This window comes from Dendrobates tinctorius, unplaced genomic scaffold, assembly GCF_039654945.1.
Source record: "Dendrobates tinctorius isolate UK_male_01 unplaced genomic scaffold, ASM3965494v1 ptg000094l, whole genome shotgun sequence".
In the NCBI taxonomy this organism is placed as follows: Eukaryota; Metazoa; Chordata; class Amphibia; order Anura; family Dendrobatidae; genus Dendrobates; species Dendrobates tinctorius.
The window spans coordinates 2,887,391-2,905,003 of record NW_027361762.1 but is presented as its reverse complement, the minus strand read 5'-3'; the positions used below and the strand labels follow the sequence as shown (position 1 = coordinate 2,905,003).

Sequence of the window (17,613 nt, the reverse complement as noted above, 5' to 3'; positions counted from 1 at the left end):
TACATACTACATATATACTACATGCATGCTACATACATACTGCATGCTACATGCATGCTACATACATACTACATACATACTACATGCTACATACATACCACATATATACTACATACATACTACATACAATACATTCATACAATACATACATAGACATACAGTACATATAACATAGAGTAACATACTTACCAATACTTGTCACATTGTTCCCCGAAGCCATTGTCTTTTACGGAATAAATATTAACATAACAAAACACAAAAATACTCACCCACGATCCGAAGCAGTCCACGAGTGTGTCCCACGACGATCTTGGGTAGAGAACTGCAGCATCAGCTGATGCTGCCGTTCTCTATGGGCTGCAGGAATCCAATGACGGAAGGTAGGTATCCTTCCGCACTGTTTTCCTCCGCCACTTAAAAAAAAAAAGTCCCTAGTCTCACTTTATGCCATTGCTGTGTGGGAATTTCCCACGCAGCAATGGCATAAAGTGAGACTAGGGACTTTTTTTTTTTTAAGTGGCGGAGGAATACAGTGCGGAAGGATACCTACCTTCCGTCATTGGATTCCTGCAGCCCGTAGAGAACGGCAGCATCAGCTGATGCTGCCGTTCTCTACCCAAGATCGTCGTGGGACACACTCGTGGACTGCTTCGGATCGTGGGTGAGTATTTTTGTGGTTTGTTATGTTAATATTTATTCCGTAAAAGACAATGGCTTCGGGGAACAATGTGACAAGTATTGGTAAGTATGTTACTCTATGTTATATGTACTGTATGTCTATGTATGTATTGTATGAATGTATTGTATGTAGTATGTATGTAGTATATATGTGGTATGTATGTAGCATGTAGTATGTATGTAGTATGTATGTAGCATGCATGTAGCATGCAGTATGTATGTAGCATGCATGTAGTATATACAGTATGTAGTATGTATGTAGCATGTAGCATGTAGTATGTATGTAGTATGTATGTGGTATGTATGTAGCATGTAGTATGTATGTAGCATGCATGTAGTATGTATGTAGTATATATGTAGTATGTATGTAGTATGTAGTATGTATGTAGCATGCATGTAGTATATATGTAGTATGTATGTAGCATGTAGTATGTATGTAGCATGCATGTAGTATGTATGTAGTATGTATGTGGTATGTATGTAGCATGTAGTATGTATGTAGCATGCATGTAGTATATATGTAGTATGTATGTAGCATGCATGTAGTATGTATGTAGTATGTATGTAGTATGTATGTAGCATGCATGTAGTATGTATGTAGTATATATGTGGTATGTATGTAGTATGTATGTAGCATGCAGTATGTATGTAGCATGCATGTAGTATATATGTAGTATGTATGTAGCATGTAGTATGTATGTAGCATGCATGTAGTATATATGTAGTATGTATGTAGCATGTAGTATGTATGTAGCATGCATGTAGTATGTATGTAGTATGTATGTAGTATTTTTTTTTTTTTTTTTTACATTTAACACATTAGCCGGATGATGGGACTACTACTGTCCCATCATTGGCTAATGTGTCAATCACTGTCATGGTAGCAGGCATCGCCAGATGGGACTTATAGTCCCATCGGACGATGCTTGCACAGACCCCCGGACATCAGCACAGCCCCCCGGCAGGCCGGCACAGCCCCCCGGCAGGCCGGTACAGACCCCCACAGGGTGCACAGACCACCGGCAGGCCGGCACAGCCCCCCGGCAGGCCGGTACAGACCCCGGGCAGTCCACACAGCCCCCCGGCAGGCCGGCACAGCCCCCCGGCAGGCCGGTACAGACCCCGGGCAGTCCACACAGCCCCCCGGCAGGCCAGCAGAGACCCCCGGAAGGCCCGAAATGACGGCGCATCATGATGCGCACACACCGCGCATCATGATGACGTCAGGCTGTCAATCAACTTTGAACTTCCGATTCCGATGCCGACTTCCGATATTGAAAAAATATCGGAAGTTGGTATCGGAATTCCGACACAGCAAGTATCGGCCGATACCCGATACTTGCGGTATCGGAATGCTCAACACTAATCGTCGCCTTCATCAGGACCCACAGGATCTACATTGTGCCAATGGCTGTTGGCGTCATCATCCACTTCGGGACCTTTTCTGTCAGGAAGACGTCTGATTGAGAAGTGACTCCTTAAAGAACGATTTTACTTGTTACTCCACCGTTGAGTCTCCCAACCAAAGCCCTGTATTCCCGATACAGCCTGTTACCTCACATTTTGCCTATCTCCGTGCGTGGAGTACCACGCTTTTAAGTAAAACCTTGTTAACCCTTGGTCTGCCTCTTGTCTGTCACTGCATCTGCCAGCCTGCTCACATGTGTTCAACATTTCTTTTGTCCTTGTGAGAAAAGAAGAATAGGTGGCACTCATCAGTTTGTGAAGTCCAATATTTATTGAAATGGTTAAAACATCTTCAACGGGAGATTGGGAGATGGAGTATATGAGTGACGACTGCTGTTTCGTGCTATTGTGCTTCTATGGGCCATAAGGTCAGGGGAAATGATGGAGAATAAAATACCTGTGTGAAAATACACTCCTCCCCCAAACTCCCCGATCACCACATTGACGAAACAATACAAAAGAATGTGCACTTATGATAAAACATTTTTGCAATAGCGCAAAACGACCGTCTTTGCTAGTACACTCCATTTCCCATTCTCCCGTTGAAGATGTTTTAATCATTTCAATAAAAATTGGATTTCACAGACCGGTTAGTGCCACCTACTCTTCTTTTCTCACAAGGACTTTCAGTATTGTTGTTTTCTTGGTGGGCACCTGAAGGTCCAGGTTTTTATGCTGGCAGCTTAATCATACACCTATCTGAGATTGTGCTACAGAAGTGTCAGTCGTGCAGTTTGCTTCTTTACTTGTGTGGATACAACATTTCTTTTGTCTATGAAAGTATATAGTAAGCTGTTTAGAACTGGCTAGAAAGGAATTTTTTGACAGAATCCATAATTTACGATTTTGTTTTTCTCAACTTAAATATCTTCTGTCTTAGGTAATGTCTTATCTCTGTGCTTGTAATAATAACTTATGACTGGGCTTCTGAGATCAGGCAAGCCAGTACACCAAGAGACCCTGCTTGTGTGCCCTTGTCTCCGATCAATCGACTCCCTGATTTGATCAAAACTGGCAAATGTGTGAAACCTTTTGCGTTTCTCCTAAAACTTTCCAAACAGTTTTCCACTACATGATTTTCAACCTGATACTGCTGCTCCAGTTGTGCATACATTTGTGCAATGAATTGACTTCTTACCCCAGGTCATGAGGTATGACTTTCTAAAGTGTAAATATTAACTTTTATTGCTACATCCAATAGGTAGCACTATATTTCCAGTTTAGTTCCTCTATGAAAAGGCTACCTTGGTTTTTTCAGAAAGAAGATATTAGTGCACGTTACATTAAAGCTGTTTAATTACCTGAGCCAAGACCCCGGATTCAGCCTTCAAGACTGCATTAAAGAGACGTAAAAGTCGTAGAAATTTTTCGTCATTGTACTCAAACCGATCTCCAAATGTAATAGAACAGATCACATTACTAACAGCATTGTTTATGAAGTAAGTTGGATCAAACTGATCTGTAGAAAACACAATAATGATAGAAATGTATTATGTGAAATTGCATGTACAAGGTCAGAGGTTTTTACATTAAGGTAACATGATACTGAGAATTATTTTCCTAAAGAACTGGGAACATAAAGTTTAAAGATTTCTCCTATAAATTAATTTTTCCAAAAGATAAAAGAAGATGTAAGTCCTGCCAGACATTCTTGCTCACGCCTCTTCTATAACCCCCATACCACGTTCATCATGAGCCCATGAGCTGAGCAAACATTTTGTGTAGTAGACTCTTGCCTTTTTGGCAATTAAAAATGACCAAATCATGTTTTATGTTTGTGTTTCAATACAGGCAAAGTTTTCATTACAGATCAATATTTAGGTATCATAAGACCATGGAGGCTATAGTGCTGTAATATAGATTCCTATTTCTCTTTTATCCTATTTTGAAAAAAATGTATTAGTGAATAAGATTTGATTATGTCTGTTAGCAAAATATTCTCGGGAACAGAACATATTTTGACAAATCTAGTAGGAAAAATGTATCATGTTATAGATGCATATCTAAGTAACTTGAAAAAATGCATGTGCATATATATATATATCTAGATGGAAGCCCGATGCTATCGCATCAGGAGGGCGGTAATGTCACGATGGGGGCAGGCTTTGCAGTGTTGAGAATCTCTCCCCCTATGTGCTCACATCTCCTGGGCAGAGGTAAAATATTGTTTAAAAACAGTCAGTGAAATATTTTACCTCACAAAATGAATCCTCTGTGATCTCCTGCTGCAATGTCAGTATTGTCATTTGCTTCCTCCCCTGCCCAGGAGATGTGGTATGCTCCGTACACGGTCAGACACAGACAATTTTTAAAATGAACTTTTGTTTGTGGGAAAACCCCTTTAATGTGACCGGCTTCCACAGTGTGTGTGTGTGTGTTGCATACGGCATATACAGTGTGTGTGTGGTGCATACGGCGTATACAGTGTGTGTGCGGTGCCTATGGCGTATAGAGTGTGCGTGTGGTGCAACGGTGTTCCGCTGGTGGTACCGCGCAATAGGTTTTTACCAGCAGCAGTTTCCATATTGAGACACCCATCACTTGGGTGTCCCAATATGGTGGTCGGTGAACTTCCTCCGCTTGAGTGTGAGTGTGTTATGTGAGTGCGTTAAAGTGAGTGCGTTAATGTGAGTGTGACTGTGTGAGTGTGACTGTGTGAATGTAAGTGTGAGTGTGTGAGTCTGTGTGTGAGTGTGTGTGGTGCGTCTGTCGTATGCAGTGTGTATGTGTATGTGTGTGTGTGGTGCGACGATATTCCGCTGGTGGTACCATGCAATAGGTTGTTACGAGCAGCAGTTTCCATATTGAGACATCCATCACTTGGGTGCCCCAATATGGCGGTCGGTGAACTTCCTCTACTTGCATGTGAGTGTGTGGTGTGTACTGTATAGAGTGTGTGTGTGGTGCGACGATGTTCCGCTGGTGGTACTGCGCAATAGCTTGGTACCAGAAGCAGTTTCCATATTGAGACACCCATCACTTGGGTGTCCCAATATGGCAGTCGGTGAACTTCCTCCGCTTGAGTGTGTGTGGTGCGACGATGTTCCGCTGGCGGTACTGTGCAATAGGTTGGTATCAGAAGCAGTTTCCATATTGAGACACCCATCACTTGGGTGTCCCAATATGGCGGTCTGTGAACTTCCTCCGCTTGGAATTCTGGGATACGGTGACATCTGGACAGAACAGGAAATGAAAACATTTCAGGGCAATTGCACTGCACAAAAAGTAAAGGGAACTCTTAAACAACAGAATATAACTCCAAGTAAATCAAACTTTTGTGAAATCAAACTGTCCACTTAGGAAGCAACACTGATTGACAATCAATTTCACATGCTGTTGTGCAAATGGAATAGACAACAGATGGAAATAATTGGCAATTATCAAGACACCCTCAATAATGGGTGGTTCACATTGCGTTAGGGGCCATGAGTTGAGCACATCCGTTACATAGCGGCACTAACGCTATGTAATGGATGCGTTAACGCACCCATTGGCCGCATTAATAGTAACGCATCCCGAAATCGGCATGTGTTAGTGATGATGCGATACTTTAAGACGCACCCGAGAATGCGGTCTGCAGCGTTTTCGGGTGTGTCGGGTCGAGAGCACAGTGAACGGACGTGTTCGCTGTGCATAGACCTGTATTTCGCTACCATGCGTTAGCGCATACCGTTAGTGCTAGGGCACAAAAGATGTCAAAACTGACATCTGCGTTAGTGCATCCTTTTAACGGATCCGTTAAACGGATGCCCTTAATGCAATGTGGACCTAGCCTAAAGGAGTGATTCTGCTGGTAGGGACTACAGACCAGATCTCAGTACCAATACTTTCTGGCTGATGTTTTGGTCGCTTTTGAATGTTGGTTGTGCTTTCAGACTCGTGGTAGCATGAGACGGACTCTACAACCCACACAAGTGGCTCAGGTAGTGCAGCTCATCCAGGATGGCACATCAATGCGAGCTGTTGCAAGAATGTATGCTGTGACTGTGGAGGAACAGGACCCGTTCCTCCCACGTCACCAATGTGATGTAACTACACAGGCACAGCTCTCCGGCGCCCCCTTCGTGTCTCAGGTCAGAAAGGGAACTGCACCTAGGGCAAATGGCCGCCGGGGAGGATGTCCTGTTACCCGCTGGGTATTCTAAGATTCGTAATCAGAGTAAATGCATCAGCCCAAGATTAATTTTATGGTTTAATTGCCATAAGGGTGCACTAGATAATTACAGAAATATACAGTAAGCTATACAATGGAATTACAGTGGATTTGCAGACAGAGTAAAATATAACAATACGGGTACAAGACTTAGAGATATTAACCCCTTTTTGTCATGTGACATACTATCCCATCCATGTGCCCTGGGACTTAATTCCCAGGGATGGGATAGTACGTCACAGCAATCAGCGGTGCCCACATGGTGAGCGCCGCTGATCGCGGCCGGGTGTCAGCTGATTATCATAGCTGACACCTGGCACAATGTGTCAGGGGCGGTCACGGACCGCCCCCGACACATTAACCCCTTGTACACCGCGATCAAACACGATTGCGGTGTACCGTGGGTTAAAGGGAAGCATCGGCAGGGAGGGGGCTCCTTCCATGCTTCCCTGAGCCCCCCACAGCAGCGCAATGTGCAGCGACGGGGACCTTCGGTGGCCTGCAGGGAGCTAGCTTCCTCATGGCTGCAAAGCGCAGGCAAGGAGGAAGCCTGCAGCAGTGCCTGTGACAGATTGCTGATCTGTCACAGTGATCTGTGATGTGACTGATCAACGATCTGTCACAGGACAGTGATGTCCCACCTGGGACAATGTAATAAAGTTAAAAAAAAAAGTGTAAAAATAATTTTAAAAAAATCGCTGAATAAATTGAAAAAAAATATATATTCCCTAATAAATTCATTTTTTGGAAATAAAAAAAAAACAATAAAAGTACACATATTTGGTATCCGTAACGACCCGCCCTATTAAACTGTCCCATTAGTTAACCCCTTTAGTGAACCCCTTAAAAAATAAAAATAAAAAACGAAGCAAAAAATAATGATTTATTATCATACCGCCGAACAAAAAGTGCAATAACGCGCGATCAAAAAGACGCATATAAATATGCATGGTACCGCTGAAAACGTCATCTTGTCCCGCAAAAAACGAGCCACCATACAGCATCATCATTGAAAAAATAAAAAACTTATAGCTCGCAGAATAAAGCGATGCAAAAATAATTATTTTTTGTATAAAAATGTTTTCACTGCATAAAAGCGCCAAAACATAAAAAGCGACCTAAATGAGGTATCGCTGTAACCGTACTGACCCGAAGAATAAAAAGGCTTTATCAATTTTACCGCATGCGGAACGGTGTAAACGCACCCCCCAAAAGAAATTCATGAAACGCTGGTATTTGTTCATTCTGCATCCCAAAAATCGGAATAAAAGCGATCAAAAGATGTCACGTGCACGAAAATGGTACCAATAAAAACGTCAACTCGTCCCGCAAAGAATAAGACCTCACATGACTTGGTGAGTCAAAATACGGAAAAATTATAGCTCTCAATATGTGGTGATGCAAAAACTATTTTTACAATAAAAAGTGTCGTTTAGCGTGTGACAGCTGCCAAACATAAAAACCGCCATAAATAGTAAATCAAACCCCCCGTTATCACCCCCTTAGTTAGGGAAAAATAATAAAATAAAAAAAATGTATTTATTTCCATTTTCCCATTAGGGTTAGGGTTAGGGCTAGGGCTTGGGTTAGGGCTAGGGTTAGGGCTAGGGCTGAGATTAGGGTTAGGGGTGTGTTGGGGTTAGGGTTGGAGTTAGAATTGGGGGATTTCCACTGTTTTGGCACATCAGGTGCTCTCCAAATGCAACATGGCGTCTGATCTCAATTCCTGCCAATTCTGCGTTAAAAAAGTCAAATGGTGCTCCTTCCCTTCCAAGCTCTGCTATGCGCCCAAACAGTGTTTTACCCCCACATATAGGGTATCAGCCTACACAAGACAAATTGCAAAACAACTTTTGGGATCCAATTTCTCCTGTTACCCATAGGAAAATAAAAAATTGGGGGCAAAAATATCATTTTTGTGGAAAAAAATGTTTTTTTTATTTTCACGCCCGGGCGTTATAAACTTCTGTGAAGCACTTGGGGGTTCAAAGTGCTCACCACACTTCTACATAAGTTCCGTGGGGGTCTAGTTTCCAAAATGGGGTCACTTGTGGGGAGTTTCAATAGTTTAGATACATCAGGGGCTCTCCAAACGCACATGACACCCGCAGACCATTCCATCAAAGTCTGCATTCCAAAATGTCACTACTTCCCTTCCGAGCCCCGACGTGTGCCCATACAGTAGTTTTCTCCCACATATGAGGTATCAGCATACTCAGGAGAAATTGGACAACAACTTTTGGGGTCCAATTTCTCCTGTTACCCTTGGGAAAATAAAAAAATTGGGGACTAAATGATCATGTTTGTGGAAAAAATATGATTTTTTTATTTTCATGCCTGGGCATTATAAACTTCTGTGAAGCCCTTGGGGGTTCAAAGTGCTCACAACACATCTAGATAAGTTCCTTAGGAGGTTTAGTTTCCAAAATGGTGTCACTTATGGGGGGTGTCCACTGTTTAGGTACCTTCGGGGCTCTCCAAAGGCAACATGACACCCGCAGAGCATTCCATCACAGTCTGCATTCCAGAACGTCACTACTTCCCTTCCGAGCCCCTACATGTGCCCATACGGTAGTTTTCTCCCACATATGGGGTATCAGCGTACTCTGGACAAATTGGACAAGAACGTTTGGGGTACAATTTCTCCTGGTACCCTTGGGAAAATAAAAAAATTGGTGACTAAACGATCATGTTTGTGGAAAAAATACAATTTTTTTATTTTCGCGCCCGGGTGTTATAAACTTCTGTGAAGCACTGGGGGGGTTCAAAGTGCTCACCACACATCTAGATAAGTTCCTTGAGGGGTCTAGTTTCCAAAATGGTGTCATTTGTGGTTGGTTTTCACTGTTTTGGTACATCAGGGGCTTTCCAAACGCGACATGATGTCCGATCTCAATTCCAGCCAAAAACGTCAAATGGCGCTGCTTCCCTTCGGAGCTCTGCCATGCGCCCAAATAGTGGTTTACCCCCACATATGGGGTATCATCATACTCAGGACAAATTGCACAATAACTTTTAGGGTCCTGTTACCGTGGGAAAATAAAAATTGTGGGTGAAAAGATCATTTTTGTGGAAAAGATATGATTTTTTAATTGTACCACTGTACGTTATAAACTTCTGTGAAGCCCTTGTTGGTTCAAAGTTCTCACCACATATCTAGATAAGTTTTTTGGGGGGTCTAGTTTCCAAAATGGGTTTCCACTGTTTAGGTAAATCAGTGGCTCTCCAAACGTGACATGGTGTCCGATCTGAATTCTAGCCAATTTTGCATTGAAAAAGTCAAACGGCGCTCCTTCCCTTCTGAGCTCTGCCATGCGCCGAAACAGTGGTTCCCCCCTCATATCAGGTATCAGCATACTCAGGACAAACTGCACAATAACTTTTGCAGTCCAACTTCTCCTGTTACCCTTAGTAAAATAAAAAAATTGAACCTGAATTATTATTTTTTTTTAAATATTCAAAAAATTCCTGTGAAGCACCTGAAGGGTTAATAAACTTCTTGAATGTGGTTTTGAGCACCTTAAGGGGTGCAGTTTTTATAATGGTGTCACTTTTGGGTATTTTCTATCATATAGAACCCTCAAAGTGGCTTCAAATGTGATGTGGTCCGTTAAAATAAAATGGTGTTGCAAAAATGAGAAATCGCTGGTCAAATTTTAACCCTTATAACTTCCTAAGAAAAATAATTTGGGTTCCAAAATTGTGCTGATGTAAAGTAAACATGTGGGAAATGTTACTTATTAAGTTTTTTGTGCCATATCTCTGTGACTTAAGGGCATAAAAATTCAAAGTTAGAAAATTGCAAAATTTGCAAAATTTTTGCCAAATTTCCATTTTTTTCACAAATAAACGCAAGTTATATGAATGAAATTTTACCACTAACATGAAGTACAATATGTCATGAGAAAACATTGTCAGAATTACCAGGATCCATGGAAGCGTTCCAGAGTTATTACCTCATAAAGGGACAGTTGTCAGAATAGTAAAAATTTGCCCGGTCATGAACCTGCAAACCACCCTTGGGGGTTAAGGGGTTAAGCTGGAGGTCAATTTACCAGATTGTAGGTTGCATGTGGGTGCCGGGAGCTCTGCAGTCCACAGGTACAAGAATCTTAGTTGTCGGACAGACCCCAAAGCATGGGCCGCTGCTCCCCTTGGCAGATCTGTCCCCAGTTCCTTCTTAGATCATCATCGTCTGGTTCTTCTGTGAGAGTGACTCTCTGCCATGGGCTGCTAGTTCTTAAGCACACTAGGTCCCTCCCCCTGTGTCAGAGGGTGGGCTAATAATCTCCACCCTGTAGCTCCCTGCAGATAATCCATGATCCTAGGAGGGAGTTGGGGCGGCAGGGAGAGACAATGGATGTGTATTTCTGTGTCTAGCTGACAGGTATATTCTAATTGAGGCCCCCAGGCACCTTCCTGCCCCATGCTGATGAGGCTCCTACGCAACTTTGAAGTTCTGTTTTGGGCTTTATCTCATTATCATACTAAAAGACCTTGCTATTCAACATTGGAGCACTAAATCCTGCTTTGTTCATCACACCTCCCTGCTTTAGAGGGCGCTAGGGGGTATCACATTCCTGTGTTCCCCCATGCGCCCTTCCGCACCCTCTCCTTGCCGGGACAACCCATCAGCGTTACCATGGTCCCTGCCTCTTTTGTGGCAAATGGTGAAGTGATACTGCTGGAGAGCGAGGCTCCAGCGAAGCAACCTCCCATTCATCCCAGAGGCCGTGTGTAACCAGCTGAGGGGGTTGTGTGTTATGAATGAGTCACCGGAGGAGGAAAAAAGAAAAATGCAAGCTAAGTCCAGAAAACCGGAGAGGTTGGCAGCTAGCGGATTGCAGACCCCTGATCCTATTCACAACAACTAACAGTAGCCGTGGAGCGTTCCTACGGTGGTCCTAGACACCTCTTCACAGACGGAGAACTAAATAAGCCTAAAGAAAGAAAGGGGAAATCTAAACTGCCCCAGAGCAGACCCCAAAGACAGGTAGAGCAAACGATGGGGCCCAACTAACTAGATAGGAAAGGACAGAAAAGATGCTGGCTGCAATCCGAAAAAACCCTACCAAAAATGTCCCAACACGTCTGATAGGAAAAACGGCCCTGAAGTCACTAGACTTCAAAATCCCTACATCAGCACTCCGATATATTCTGAAGACAGAGCAAAAGAGATTTAACCGATCAGGGACAAAAATGGAAATTCAGCAGAGCCCCAGCCCGGGCTAGCAGACCACAAAACTAAGCAAATCAGACAAAATCTCATGGAACAAAAGCAGAGCAAAACTTAGCTTTAGAAGACAGGAACTGAACTGGAGGCCAGAGCTCAGAGCAGAGAAATCACCAGCAACCCTACAGGGCGTCGGCTGCCCTATGTCCACTCAGAGATTCCGGATGTCCAATCGCAATCCACCTGTTCAGGTGACAGGTTTCTCCCACCCAAATCAGTTTCACCACCTCCTTTCACCAGCAGAGGGAGTTCATCGGACATCAAAGGTGAACGAGAAAATGAGCTCACAACAGTTGTGGTCTGTTTCAACGGTGAATTGACGTCCGTACAAGTATGGCTGCAGATGCTGCAGGGCCCACTCAATTGCCAGACATTCTTTCTCCATCATGGAATAGGCCACTTCCCTCGGCAGGAGCTTCCGGCTCAGATACAGAACGGGTTGTTCATGGCCCGTAGTGTCGTCCTGGCTGAGCACAGCATCTAGGCCGAAGTCGCTGGCGTCGGTCTGCACTACGAACGGCCGCGTGAAGTCGGCTGCCTGTAGAACAGGAGAGCTAGAAAGTGCGATCTTGAGCGCCTGGAAAGCTGTCTCGCAGGCGACTGTCCAGTCGACTGGGACGGACAGCATCTGCTTGGTGAGGTCCGTCAGGAGCTTGGCCAGGGCACTATAGTGTGGAACAAACCTCCTATAATGCCCAGCAGTCCTCAAGAAGGACATCACCTGCTTCTTGGTCCTGGGGGTGGGCCAGGATGCGATGGCATCCACCTTCCCGGGCTCTGGCTTCAGAGCTCCCCCACCTACCCGGTGTCCCAGGTAGTGGACCTCACTCATACCCTGCTGGCATTTTTCCGGCTTAATGGTCAAGCCTGCTCACTGGCTCCGCCCGAGCACCTGCGCCTGGTGCTCTAGGTTATCCTCCAAGGTGGGACTGAAGATGGCGATGTCATCTAGGTATGCGGTTGCATACCCTTCCAGTCCCTCGAGCAGCGTGTTGACCATCCTCTGAAAAGTGGCAGGGGCATTCTGCATGCCGAATGGCATCACCGTGGACTCGTACAGTCCGAATGGGGTGATAAAGGCAGCGCGTTCCCATTCCCCAGGGATCAGGGGAATCTGTCAATACCCCCTGCTCAGATCCATGATGGTCAGGTACTTGGCCCCGGCCAGCTGATCGAGCAGGTCATCGATGCGCGGCATTGTGTATGCATCGGTGACCATCACAGCGTTGAGCCCCTGGTAGTCCACGCAGAACCGCGTAGTTCGGTCCTTTTTAGGGACGAGGACTACCGGCGAAGCCCACATGCTGTTGGACACTTGGATCACCCCCAGCTTCAGCATCTCGTCTATCTCTTGGCACATGTGCTGCTGCACCTCAAGAGAGACCCGATACACTGAACGCAGGATCGGGGGGTGATTGCCGGTGTTCACGTCATAGACGGCAGTCTCAGTCCTTCCTGGCAGGCTGCAGAACAGCTCCCGAAAGGGATGTAGGGTGACCCCCAGCTGGGAACGTTGGTCCTCCGAGAGCTGGTGGCCAACCCCCACATCCTTGATGGATCCACCCGCCTTGGCTTGGGTGAGCAGATCCAGGAGGGTTTCTACCTCTCCTTCCTCGGGTGGGCACAAGCCTCCCGCTCATGATGGGCCTTCATCATGTTCACGTGGAAGGCCTTCCTCCTTCCACGGGCATGGTCCAGGGTGACCAGATAGGTGACAGCGTTGAGCCGCTGGTGCATGAGGTATGGACCCTCCCAGGCCGCCTGAAGCTTGTTTTGAGGTACAGGGACCAGTACCCACACCTTTTGACCCACCTGGTAGGTCCGCTCACAAGCATTCTGGTCATACTACCATTTCTGGTCAGCCTGAGCTTGGGCCATATTGTCATGCACCAGCCGTGTCAAGGCCATCATTCTGTCCCGGAAGCGCACGACATACTCAATGACCGACACTCCAGGGGTGGCCAAATCCACTTCCCATGCTTCCTTCACCAGAGCAAGGGACCCCGTACACGTCACCCATACAGGAGCTCAAAGGGGGAGAACCCCGTTGAGGCCTGTGGGACCTCCCGGTAGGCAAACAGCAGGTGTGGGAGATACCACTCCCAGTCTCTCCCGTGGGAGTCGACCAACATCTTCAACATCTGCTTTAAGGTGCCATTGAACCACTCACACAGGACATTGGTCTGTGGGTGGTACGGGCTGGCTACCAAAAGTTGTACCTGTACCTGCTTACAGAGAGACTCCATCAGCTGAGACATGAACTGGGTCCCTCGGTCGGTGAGCATTTCCTGGGGAAACCCCACTCTGGAGAAAATCTCCAGTAAGGCAGTGGCCACTTTGTCAGCCCGAATGGACGACAAAGCTACCGCCTCCAGGTATCGGGTGGCATAGTCCACTACCGTTAGTATGAAGCATTTCCCAGAGCGGCTGGGAGTGGACAGAGGTCCAATGAGATCCACAGCCACCCTCGAGAAAGGCTCTTCGATGATGGGCAGAGTTACCAGTGGGGCTTTGGGGCACCGCCCCGCCATCCCCACCCTCTGACAGGTGTCACACGAATGGCAGCAGGCAATCACCTCGGTCCTCATTCCTGGCCAGTAGAAATGCTGAGCTAGCCTGGCCCTAGTTTTAGTGATCCCTAGGTGTCCGGCCATGGGAATCTCGTGGGCGATCCGCAACAATTCTGCCCTGAACGGATAGGGTACCACTAACTGTCGGTCCCTGGGCCATGCCTCCGGTGAACCCTGCTGGACCATTACCCGGTACAGCCGTCCCTTGTCCCAGACCACTCGCTCGCTGTCGGAATCCAGGGGAGGCTGTGCCGCCTGCTCCTTGAGAGCTTTCAGACTAGCGTCAGCTTCCAACACTGCCTGAAATCCCTGACTCGATGTGGCAAGAAGACATGAAACTGCCACATCCTCTGTCAGCTCCCTGGGATCTGTCTCCTGGCCGCTGTCTGACTCGGCAGCCACTTGGTCGGAGGGGGGGAAACCGTCGGACCTCCGCGAGGCCCCTTGGGCTCCGGCGCTCCTACTCATGGTAACAGCGGCCACAACCGTTGAGACCACAGGTAGTGCTTGCTTCCCCTCGGCCCCCGACCAAGTTGCCGGGTCAGGCAGACTTCCCTGGCCTCCTGACATCCCGGATGCGGGGAACTTCTGCCCTGGGGTCTTACCTGGTGGCTCCTCTCCCGGGATGCCCCCTCCCCCCATGGACTGTTCCTCTTTCTGCAGAGGCCCTAGACTCAGCAGGCTGGATTCACTTAGGGGCCCTACACTGCCCATAGCAGCCCCTCCATCCACCTCTAGCCACCCCAAATTGGTCCCAAGCTACACATTGGCAGGAATATTTGGCATTACTCCCACCTCCCGCATTCCCCTCCCGGCGCCTCAGTCCAAAAACACCTTGGCGACGGGCAGTGCCGGTTCAACACCTCAAATTCCGGAGATGGAAAGGGTTTTCCTAGGCACCAAGTCTTGAGGGGACACCACCTCAGGACGTACCAGGGTTCGTTCAGCGCCTATGTCCCGCAGTCCCATGACCGCTGAGCGGCCAATGGTGACGGGTTGGTAATTGATCAGGGACCTCCCACCACCCCCTCCCACACACAAAACAGTGGATGGTTTCTGGGACAGGGATGAGGCCTTCTGGCGCTGGGGACACGCAGCCTTAAAGTGTCCCGGCTGTTTGCAATGATGACAACGTCCGGGTTCTGCTTCTGGCCTGGAGAGGGCTTACCCCCTCTCCAGGTGCTGTTGGCAGTCTTCTTTGGCTCGGACACCCTGTTGTTGGCAAACTCGTCTGCCAGGGCGGCTGTAGCAGAAGCCCCCTTTGGTTTCCGGTCACGGAGGAACTGTTGGAGGTCCTCTGGGCAGTTCCACAAGAACTGCTCCGTGATGAAAAGTTCCTGGACCTCCTGGTGGTGAGCTCTAGACCCGAGGTCCAGTGCTCCACTGCTCTCAGCAGTGCCCGCATGTGGTCAGTCCAGGTGTCCTTTGAGCCCCGCTGTAGGCTCCGGAACTTCCTGCGGTACGACTCCAGGGTAAGGTTGTAGTGCTGGATCAGGGCCCGCTTGATGCTGTTGTAGTCCTGCTCCTCCCCGGCAGGTAAGTCCCCCAAAACTTACAGGGACTTACCCCTCAAACGGGTTCAGGTACCTTGCCCACCGATCCATGGCCAGATGGTGTTGGAGGCAGGTTCTCTCAAAGGCCAGCAGAAAGGAATCAAGGTCTCCATTCTTTTCAAGCAGGGGGAAGTCCTCTGCCCGGACCTTGGAAGCCTTGGTCCCCGGTGGGGCTGGAGCGTCCAGCGGGAGCTTATGCTGAGCCATCTCCAGTCGGTGCCGGCGCTCCGCAGCTTCACGGCATTCTGCAGCCTGCAGCACACGTTCGGCATGCTCACGCTCCGCTGCTTTCTCTGCCGCCGTTTGCTCACGCTCCGCTGCTTTCTCTGCCGCCACCAGGAGTCTGTCATGGGTGGCGTCATTACCAGCCTCGAGCTGTGCCATAGCTGCTTGGAAAAGGGCCTCCGATCTGGACAGGCTGGGGTGGGCAGGTGGTGGACAGTACACTGCGGGACTGAGCACGGGGGTCTGGCTCCTTGGGGAGCCCTGGCTGAGCTCCCCCTCACCTTCAATGGTATTGTCCTCCACCACCTCCTCATAGACCATAGTATTGGCGTCCCCCTTTGCCTTACTCCTGGTGCCTTCCGCCATCTTGGGAACCTCTAGTTACTGACACAGCTGCAACCCTGACCTCGCACACAACTTATTATATTTGCACTCTGACCGTCTAGTGCTGGGCTGACCTTAAGATCCAAGAAGTGAAAGTTAATGCTGGTAGTCTCTAGTGTCTGGGAGTAGGGGTCCCACTCACACTATTACTCTGATCCCACCGCTGCCACCAATGTGGAGGAACCGGACCCATTCCTCCCACGTCACCAATGTGACGTAACTACATGGGCACAGCTCTCCGTCGCCCCCTTTGTGTCTCAGGTCAGTAAGGGAACTGCACCTAGAGAAAATGGCCACCGGGGAGGATGTCCTGTTACCCGCAGGGTATTCTAAGATTCGTAATCAGAGTAAAAGCATCAGCCCAAGATTAGTTTTATGGTTTAATAGCCTTAAGGGAGCATTAGATAATTACAGAAATATACAGTAAGCTATACAACGGAATTACAGTGGATTTGCAGTCAGAGTAAAATACAACAATACGGGTACAAGACTTAAAAACATTACACTGGAGGTCTATTTACCAGATTGTAGGTTGCATGTGGGTGCCGGGAGCTCTACAGTCCACAGGTACAAGAATCTTAGTTGCCGGCAGACCCCAAAGCATGGGCCGCTGCTCCCCTTGGCAGATCTGTCCCCAGTTCCTTCTTAGATCATCATCGTCTGGTTCTTCTGTGAGAGTGACTCTCTGCCATGGGCTGCTAGTTCTTAAGCACGCTAGGTCCCTCTGTCATGAACTCATTTTCTGCTCCACCAGTTGAGAGTTCCCCTTCCGTTCTCCCTCTGGTGGCAACAGAAGGTAGTGCTGTTGGTTTAAGTGGTAGTGATCTGCCACCTGATGAGGAAGATAACGATTGGATCTCTGGAGTATCAGACTGGATATAAGACAGCCGACGCCCTCTCCGGGTGTTGGTGATTCAGTCTGCTTCTCAGGTCCTGGACTTCAGCTCTCTTCCAGTCTTCTCAAGTTAAGTTTGTTTTTTGCTAATGTTGTTGGTCAATTCAGTTTTTTGTGTAATCAGCTTGCCCCTGCTGGTGCTAAGCTGAATTTCCACTCCTATTAATCAGTATTTGCCAATCTGCTTTTTGTTCCTTATTAGATTGGCCTCTTTTTTGCTCTGTCTCAGAATATTTCAGAGTGCTGATATAGGTTTAGAAGTCTAGTGACTTCAGGGTTAATTTTGCTATCAGAAGTGTTGGACAATATTTTTGTAGGTTTTTTTTGGGCAGATTGCAGACAGTGTCTTTCCTTTCCTGTCCTTTTTAGTTAGCCGGACCCCATTGTTTGCTCAGCCTATTTTCCTGCCTTTGTTTGTAATTTCATCTTGTTTCACCATCAATACATGTGGGGGG

The 17,613-nt window shown here is 47.3% G+C and overlaps 1 protein-coding gene across 1 annotated transcript in view; it reads right to left on the bottom strand.

Moving 5' to 3' along the window:
• Positions 1–17,613, bottom strand: part of LOC141098685 (cytochrome P450 2D17-like) — a 225,095-nt gene that overhangs the window by 52,835 nt on the left and 154,647 nt on the right. Inside the window, exon 4 of the mRNA XM_073586649.1 lies at positions 3,447–3,604. Within this exon, the coding sequence (XP_073442750.1) occupies positions 3,447–3,604 (158 nt within the window). The remainder of the gene's footprint in view (positions 1–3,446; positions 3,605–17,613) is intronic.